Genomic DNA, 9,657 nt, shown 5'->3' with positions numbered 1-9,657 from the left:
AGGAATGTTCCTATAGATTCTATAAACAGTGTGATAATTATACAACTCAAAGACCTTTTTTTGTAGATCACAGAATTAAATTTTCAAACTGACCTGCTTTCAACCCAAATTTCTCCGTTAATTTTGTCCTATCCAATTCCAACCTGCTAGCTAGGTCTTATCTACCACATAACAGCTAACCAAACCAAATGGATTGGAACTCGTGAGTGGTTAATCACAAACATATACAGTTTTGTATGCATCTGGGCCAGGACGACTCGCCATCACTGATGGAACAATGAATTCTGAACTGTACCAGTGAACTCTAAAGGAAAATGTCAGAAAAATCTGAATCTCTAAAGAAAGTGGGTCATGAAGCAAGTCAACCATCCTAAGTACACAAGTCGTTCTACTAAAGACTGGTTAAAGAAGAATAAATTTAATGCTTTGGAATTGCCACGGTCACTTAGGAAAAGTCAAAGTCCTGACCTTAATCCAATAGAAATGTTGTGGAAGGACCTGAAACAAGCAGTTCATGTGAGGAAACCCACCAACATCCCAGAGGTGAAGCTGTTCTGTACTGAGGAACGGGTTAAAATTCCTCCAAGCCAATGTAAAGAACTGATCAACGGTTACCAGAAACGTTTAGTTGCAGTTATTGCTGCACTTTGGGGGGTCACACCAGGTACTGAAAGCAAAGGTTCACATACTTTTGCCACTCACAGATATGTAATATTGGATCATTTTCCTAATTAAATAAATAAACAAGTATAACATTTTTGTCTCATTTGTTTAATTGAGCTCTCTTTATCCACTTTTAAGTGAAAATCTGACGATATTTTCGGTCCTATTTATGCAGAAATGTAGAAAATTATAAAGGGGTCCACAAAAGGGGTTAACAAACTTTCAAGCACCACTGTAAATGTAAAAACGACGGTTCAATCCACCCCAGTCCCAGTGATGATCCAGCAACTCATGGACAGAATCCTCCGTCCACACACTTCTTTTGCACGTTCAGCATCTGAAAATCTGACGATGATTTAGGTCATGTTTATGCAGAAATGTAGCAAATTCTTTCTCAAGAAAATGATCACAAAACTTTCAAGCACCACTGTAGAAATACAGTTTTTTAAAGGGACACAGTGTGCCTATAAATAACCCTTTGTGAATATTTACAGTATATCAGTATAGCAATTATGTGTTATATTTGTGTTACCCTCAATTTCAGACCTACATCTAACCTACACTTGAAACATGATAGACAGTTTGCACACCTTCCAAATCATAAGCATGCAAATACATTATTATTATTATTATTATTATTATTATTATTATTACTGAACGCAACCCATTGAGCAATAGTGTTTTTCCTGTTTTTTAGTGTTCTAGGCAAGTAAATAGAATTAATAACATTTAAAGATGAAAGAAGTAGATGACCGTGATCTGGTTTCAGTTACAGCGAGCGAGGTCAAGGTTAGATTGTGGAGTGTATTGTGAGCTGCTTTATATAGCATCCCAGTCACCTGCCAGGCTCAGTGAAGCACTACGCATATATGTGACAGGCTTTAGCTGACTTTGGAGATTGGGTGGTGTGTGTGTGTGTGTGTGTGTGTGTGTGTCTGTATGTGTGCATGCCTTTCTCTTCTGCTAGCATGCACACCATTGCTATGTTTGCTATCTTTCTCACTCACACAGACAGGCTGAACAGAGGACATCAGAAGAACAGCCTTACAGACATGTGGTCTTGTCAGTCATGTGTCCCTGTGCTTCCTTGCTCCATTTTGTTCTCTGATTGTGTGTGTCACTGTATTTGCATGTAAGTGCTCATGTGCATGTGACTGAACTGAAGTGGTCACTGACTGCACAGGAATCAAACAAAAAGCGGACCTACTGCTGCACCTCGGCTTGCAAAAGTTGTTTGCTTTCTTTTATCTAGTGCAAAGAACTACAGTTTAAACTGCTTTAGGGTGGGGACACTGCACTAGACTGGAAGATCCGGTTCCTTCTTGTGCAAGGGTTGAAAATGGCAGCTCGGCGTCATGGCCTAGTGTGGCTGCTGCTAGCTCTGCTGAGTGTCGGAGTATGGACTCACGAAGCAGTGGAGGCAGAGGACGAGAACCAGGACGAAGCAGAGGAGCTGGGGGAATTGAACACAGAAGAAAGTGATGAAGATGGAGAAGCACCTGATGAGGGAGCACAGGATCTAGGAGGAGAGAGTGATGAAGAGGAAAATGGAGAAACAGAGGCAGATGATGATGAGGAAGAAGTAGCAGCGGAAGTGGATCAGACAAAGGAGGAAGAATCTGCAGAGGACGACACTTCTGAGGAAGAAGACACCACGGAGGAGGGTGAAGCTGAGAGGGAGGATTATGGAGAGGAAGAAGAGGCTGAGGATGAAGCCACTATGGAAACTGAGGTTGAAGGAGAAGAAGATTCAGAGGAGGATGAGGCTGAAGATGTGGAGGAAGATGGAGCTGAGGAGGAAGAAGCTGTAGATGAAGAGGAGGAGGAGAAAGAAGAAACCGAGGAAGAGGAGGAGATTACTGTGTCTGATGACAATGGTGACCGTGAGGAGGATGTTGACGTACATTTTACAACGGAAGAGGCTGATGAGGACGAGGGCAAAGATGAGAATGGACAAAAAGGTGCAGATGATGAAGCTGAGGAAAAAGCTGAAGGTATCTATTTGCAGTGTTACAGTTTAGGTGTCTTAGCCATGCTGTCACAAAAGTACATGTTTAGGCATCTAAGCAATTTTATACACTTAACCCAAGTTTGGATCATATTTAAAAGACACTGCACTGATTTCAACTAGTTTACCACCAATCAGTGATCTTTAGTCCCTTCACATTTGAGTAATCTCTTGCTTAGAATAAATTTACCCAAAAAAAATCATTGATTACAATTATAAGTTGTTTTCCTCTTTCCAGTTTGGGACACTGTATGCTTTTGTTGTCTCATTACAGGCATGCAGTTTTAAAATAGCCTGCTATGTCTGAACGCTAGCAAGCATCTGAACTGTTTAAACCATTTTAAGCCCCCCACGGGTGTTTGCTGTTGACAGAAACATAAAATAATAATTTGTTGAAAGTTTTTTCATGTCTGCTGAAATTATAGGGGAATCTTGCTGTCCCATAAAAGGCCATGCGTTACTTTTTAAGCAGCCACCTCATCTTTTCGAACTGTCACATAGGTGCAGTTTCAGTAACGGCGAGTGGAGATGGATGCAAGTGCAGTTCAAACACTTTAATAAGGACAAAAGCAGAGATATCTAAAATGTAAGGCAAGGTCAAAGTCAAAACCCAGGTGTGGGTCAGGTGATGAGCAAACTGGATAGGCAAAACAATACACGTGAAGTGAGAGACAGGCACTATATCCAGATACAAGAATAACATACAGAGGCAAAACAGCTTGGTAAAGTCAGATGTGAGATAAAAACGGTGTGAGCTAAAAACAGAGTGTTTTACATTGCCCAGGACAAAGACACACTGGGGTGTAAATATACAAACTAATCAAGTAATAGAGACACACAAGGGAGGCAATGCATGACAGGACATGGATGGAGACAGGACATAAACCAAACCAAAACACACGTGGCAAAATAAACAAAAGACAAGACAACAAGGAAGTGAGTGCCATAGTGCTGCTGGCTGTTATGCGCGCTGAGAGCCTCTGCTTGTAGCACGGCGGGGAAATCCACGACATGGAGGTGACGCTGACCTCTTCCTCATAGATGAGCTCAAAGACACTCATTATTGGTTAGTGTCTCTCTGATTGACAGGGGAGGAGTAATACTAATACTAGTAGAGCAGATCTACTGAATGTTTTTCTTTTGCCCCATCAACACATGAGTTCTGTGACTGAAAAACATTTGGAGCTCATAACAATTCACAGCCACTGCCTGAAAACCACTGATCTGGTCACACCAGGTAGTGAAAGCAAAGGTTCACATACTTTTGCCACTCAGAGTAATGTAATATTGGATCATTTCACTAAAAAAAAAGTATTATAATTGTGTCTCATTTGTTTAATTGGGTTCTTGTTGTCTACTTTTGGGACTGAATCTGATGATATAGGTCATATTTATGCAGAAATATGGAACATTCACAAACTTACAAGCACCACTGTATGTATAAATAGAACTCTAGCATATGTACATACACACTGATCTTATCTTATCCTCTGTAGCTGTGAGTGAAGCAATATGAAAATTGATAAACTTGAAATATGATAAACATATAACCGAACTTTTTTTTCGGATCATAGTCCGCTCAAAAGGTTTTTTTGGTTGTTGTTTTTTTCTCTCTCCATTTTTAAGCTACAGCAGCCATGCAAGTATTCACTATTTTTAAACAAAACTTGTTCTTAGCCTTTAGAAGTTTATCAAAATGACAAAATGAAACAGACACTGGATTAGCTGGTGTAGCTGCTCTACATAAAAAAAAATCTTGCCGTAAATTTCAAGACACATGCAATACTTGCGAAAAACATCTTAAATAGTATAGTCTGCAAAGTCTGCAGGCAGGGGTGTGTGTCACTGCAGGAATGCAGTTTTGGCACGCCCAGCTTTAGGTACAAGTCTGATTGGCACTCCCAGCTTTAGGCATAAGCAGCTAAAGTCTGATTGTTCCTTTACAAGCACAAAATGAACCCTACCCTGAGCTTAACAATGGAATGTACAGTCTTTGAAAGAAAATAAAGGTGAAAACGTCTGGGTTACGCATGTAACCCTGTTCCCTGAAAAGGGAACGAGACATTGCGTGAGGGACCAGATCCGCTAGGCTCTGAAAACCAACTCCCTTTGGCTGAGAAGAGAGCGAGCTGCGACGGGAGCGACCTAATTGTAAGGCATTCACAGACCTCGCGAAGTCTGCCCTGGTGTGCTCCACCTCTAGACACTTCACACAGAAAGTGTGTCCGTCCCCCGTGATGAAACGGGAGCAAGGCATGACACTTCCTGAATTCTCTCTCACTCATACTTCTCTCTCTCTCTCTCTCTCTCTCTCTCTCTCTCTTTTTTTAAAGGGACAGAAAAGTAAAGAGATTTTTATTTCTTTTTTTTTTTTGGAAAAGATAGAGAGGAAATGAGTCTTTTTTCGAGCGTTATAAAAACTACCGACACGCAGTCTCACTGAAGATAATAAGGCTGACAGCACGGTTCATAGGTGCCTTTTTTTATATCACACGATGTGCTTAATTGCCACGTCACCTGATCACAGGAGGCCTATACATAGGCATGATGTTACACAAGCTTCAGATACCAGTCAAGCGCAAGGGCGATTCCCACAGCGTAAAACTCACTCAATGTTGAATTCTATTTGAAACAACTGTTACACTGTTAATGCATACATCAGTTTGTCCTCAAATTACACTTTCTTTTTGGCTTCATCAAAATGAGACTGCAGAGCTATTCTTAGTAGATTTATATTACTAGCCAAAATTTAAGAAAGTCAGCTTTGAAGTAAAAAAATATTTCATAGTTAAGTTATTTTTCCAAAACAACCAATTTACTGATACCTAGTATAGAAAGAGGTTTTTGTATAATGGTATTATATGGCAAAAGATTTCATGATGTTTGAACTTACTGTATTCTGTAATTATTTATAAATCCAACTATCTCGTGTCACCCAGACGACGACGGGTTCTCTTTAGAGTCCGGTTCCTCTTAAGGTTTCTTCCTTATGTACTCTTGCTACTATCACCTCTGACTTGCTTATTAGGGATCAAAATCTACATTCAGATTTTTTTATTTTTTATTTATTTATTTATTTTGTAAAGCTGCTTTGTGACAATATATATTGTTAGAAACACTTTTACAAATAAAGTTGAGATTAATTGAAATGTTGATTGTCCTTTTGATGACATTTAATTGTAACACAATACCTTAACACTCTATTATGTCCTGAAAATATAGCACCAAATATCTTGTTCATTACAACATTAGTGTCAGATTTCTGTTCATGGATCTAATCGATCATCAGCTTTCACAATTTCCGTATTTATTATTAGTCACTAATAAACAAAATCATTAAGACATTTCTTGACATTTGGTCTTCACCACCAGATTTTTATTTCATCAGTCAAGTTAAAATATGTAATAGTTTAATTGAGAATGTGGATAGTGATAGTAATCTACCAACATAGCTGAAGTAGCAGTGTGTATCTCTCCTTCCATGACTACACAATGTAAATATTAATAATTTACCACTGAATTAGTCTTGTGCAAACAGTTTATTGTATTTGTTTTGTGCAAACAAACAAAATGAGAGAAATGTACAATGGCAAAGGAAATTAATTTGATAGCTGAAATTTCTAAATGATGTTTTCTAAGTTGTGCGTCATGTCTTTTTATGATACTGAAACACACTCTTTAGAATCGATGCATCCGGCTTTACAGTGCATGTAGATTTTAACCGATTAAGTGTGCATTGTTTGCTCTGTAGAACACACTGGCAATGATGAAAAAGGAAATGCAGCTGAGGCAGAGACCACAACTGCATCAAAGTATCACAGTGGATCTCTGTGTAGTCTGTGCTCCATCTGTGAGGTACCAGCATGAATTGCACACACACCATATACAGAAAAACATGAATGCAATACTTTTTTGGTAATTGTATATCCATTCCTTTGATGCTGGGATGTTATCTTTGCTCGTTAGGCAACTGAAACAAGTAGCGTAACATTAGCATCCTTATATTTGTCGGATATTGCTATGGCTGAATTCGAAAAAAAAAAAAGATGAAAAATGTGTTTTGGCCAAAATGATTTCCTGCCTATAACACACTGACTTTAAGAAACCATAAATATATTTCAGCAAAACTGTGTATAAATGTTTTAATTTACTTTTTAATTTCAGGCTTTGATCAAGTTGCTGGATAGCTTCATGCTGTAGTGAAACAAACACACAATCAATACATTTTTTACACCAGCCCCTTGATCAGTAGTCACAAAACAGTCCAAAGCATCACTGATCCCCGTCCAAATTTTACAGTGGCTATCAGGTGCTTTTCCTTGAAAATGTGTTGATGTGTAAAGTTTCATGAATTAAATTAATAAATTTTTATATATATATATATATATATATATATATATATATATATATATATATATATATATATATATAAAACCTCTCAGAAGGAACTTTTACTGTCTTTTTCCCTCTTTCTCAGCACTGCAACAGTTGTGATGAATGCCCGTGCGAGGCAGGAGACTCATCAGTGCATTGCCAACACTGTGATGTATGTACATTTATACAAAGTGTGCACAAGTATACAAATGTGGTACAAAAAGAGGGTGTATAATATAAATCAGTGCTATCAAATATTATTTTATAATCTCTCTCTTTATTTTATAATCTCTCTATAATCGCTATCTATATTGTATCACGTTCCCAAGTTGATGACGGACATTTTATGGCCACTACTGAGCTCACAGGCTTTTACAAAACTGATGGTCTAAAGGTTTAATATATAGTTCCTTTCAGAATTCTTATTAAGATTTTGATTTCTTCCCCTAGCAATGCTTCTACTGCTACATATGTCCTGTGTTCTGTGAGACGATCTGCGAGTCAGGTATCACATTCTGCTTCTAACAAACATTACCATATTCATTCAGTCACATTATTTAGTTTAACATTGTTGAAGCTTTTGCACTTAAGTGTTTGACAGTATGAATGAAAGTCAATTGTCTGACTTTTTTTATTACTGTGTTTGTTCTGCTATATGTATACAAAGCAAATGACTGTGTATACAGTATATTGTGTAACACAGGCCCATTTTGTATTTCTCACAGGTGGCATTATAGATGTGATGTCTGGAACAGTGTATCAGTGAGTACTGAATCTCTAATACTTAGTCTTTGTCAAGTTATTCATATACTTAATCCTTGAGTATTTAAATACTTGAGTGCTTTTTGTCATTTCATATAGACATATAAAGAAATACATAAAGAAAAATACAAGGATTAACTGCAATGTGTGTTCATTAATAAACAAAGAAGTAATTGGGGGTGTAGTGCTTAAAAATAATTTGATCCAAGATGTCCTGTTTTATTCCCTGTGTTCTAATGATCTAGTAATCTTTAATGCCCTGGTACAGTGCATACTACATGTTTGATGTTTCGTCTTTCCTTCCTTGTTATGTCTGCAGAACTTTTGCTGCGTATCTCTGAGGACATTTCAAGTAATCTCCTATGCCATCCCGTGGTGGACAGCAGAAGCAAAGCGTTGCTGGCATAATTTGGAAACGTGACCTTTTATCTGCCCATCTTATTAAGTTCGTAGTAGCAGGATGGAGATATTTAAAGCGGATATTTTAAATTCTGTCTTTAAGTTTTTTTTTTTTTTGTTTACAGAAATACTTTTCTCAGAAATGACTAATAAAATACAGGCTATTTATTTTCAGTTGCCTCCAATTCTCTCATGATAAAACACTTGTATTCAGTTCCACTAGAAGTAAATAATTTCAATAAAGAACAGATAAGATACATGATTCGGTGGTACTCTGTGTGTATTTTCCCCTAAATGCACAGATGAAGTTCTAACAAAATTAATGAATTTCAGTTTTGAGGGCCTGTTTAGCTCAGTATTAATAAGTAATTATAGCACATTATTCCACTGATTAAGTTCATTTTGTATCTGCTGAACAAGGGATGGTATGGTATGATAAATGAAGTTATGGAATAACTGAAATTTGGTAGAAATATCACACCTGAAGCTCCACCTTCTTCCTAGTTAACTTCCTGTAAATTCCAAATCTCTTTCTTTCTACACTAGTGATGAAGATTTGGCACCCACTATCCTCTGGTCTCCACTGTACTAATCAACAAATCCTAACTAAGAGTATATAGGATTATAGCTCAATATAGTTGCAAAAATGCTACCTTGGCTCCTTTATGACCTCACAGACTATTACAGGTCTTGCTCTTAGAGTGATCTTTGTTGGTCAACCACTCCTGGTGAGGATAATAATGGTCTTGAATTTCCTCCATGTGTACACAATCTGTCTGACTGTGGATTTGTGGAGTCCAAACTCTTTAGAGATGGTTTTGTAACCTTTTCCAGCCAGTTGAGCATCAACAACTCTTTTTCTGAGGTCCTCAGAAATCTCCTTTGTTCATGCCATGATACACTTCCACAAACATGTGTTGTGAATATCAGGCTCTGATAGATCCCTGTTCTTTAATTAAAACAGGGTGCTCACTCACACCTGATCATCATCCCAGCAAGTGAAATCACCTGACTCTAATTTCATATTCAAATTAACTGCTAATCCTAGAGGTGCATACGTTTGCCACTCACAGATATGCAATATTGGATCACTTTCCTCAACAAATGAATGACCAAGTATAATATTTTTGTCTCATTTGTTTAATTGGGATCTGTTTGTCTACTTTTTGGGTCATACTTATTCAGATGTATAGAAAATTTTAAAGGGTTCACAAACTTTCAAGCACCACTGTATGTATATGTTTAGTGCTCCAAATCTGTATATATCTGTATCTGTATTGGGATTTAAACCCAAAGTGGATGTGGCCTAAAATGGAGAGGGTTTTCTTTTTCTTTTTTTATTCAACTTGACCAGTACACCACCAAAACACTGAAAGTTAGAAATGCCAGTACTGCCAGCATGATCTGTAAATTCTTCACAGCCACCATAAATTGAACCCTAATGCCCTTTT

The 9,657-nt window shown here is 37.7% G+C and overlaps 1 protein-coding gene across 1 annotated transcript; it reads left to right on the top strand.

Moving 5' to 3' along the window:
- The first annotated feature begins 1,438 nt into the window (after positions 1-1,438).
- Positions 1,439-8,468, top strand: LOC128617479 (sarcoplasmic reticulum histidine-rich calcium-binding protein). Its single transcript, XM_053640608.1, has 6 exons — positions 1,439-2,657; positions 6,423-6,526; positions 7,149-7,217; positions 7,496-7,550; positions 7,771-7,807; positions 8,127-8,468. Exons 1-6 carry the CDS (start codon positions 2,003-2,005, stop codon positions 8,146-8,148), a joined length of 942 nt encoding a protein of 313 aa, XP_053496583.1. The 5' UTR covers positions 1,439-2,002; the 3' UTR covers positions 8,149-8,468.
- Positions 8,469-9,657: the final 1,189 nt, after the last annotated feature.

The sequence above is a fragment of the Ictalurus furcatus genome, chromosome 13 (genome assembly GCF_023375685.1).
Source record: "Ictalurus furcatus strain D&B chromosome 13, Billie_1.0, whole genome shotgun sequence".
Lineage (NCBI taxonomy): Eukaryota > Metazoa > Chordata > Actinopteri > Siluriformes > Ictaluridae > Ictalurus > Ictalurus furcatus.
Note: the sequence above shows the minus strand (reverse complement) of the source record. Positions and strands in the feature narration are given on the sequence as shown.

What these genes read in the sequence shown, in the direction of transcription:
- LOC128617479 (XM_053640608.1), top strand. Translation starts at nt 2,003, where the DNA reads ATGGCAGCTCGGCGTCATGGCCTAGTGTGGCTGCTGCTAGCTCTGCTG. An exon ending in AGCTGAGGAAAAAGCTGAAG is followed by an intron (nt 2,658 to 6,422) that starts GTATCTATTTGC and finishes TTTGCTCTGTAG; the next exon opens with AACACACTGGCAATGATGAA. An exon ending in ATGTCTGGAACAGTGTATCA is followed by an intron (nt 7,808 to 8,126) that starts GTGAGTACTGAA and finishes TTATGTCTGCAG; the next exon opens with AACTTTTGCTGCGTATCTCT.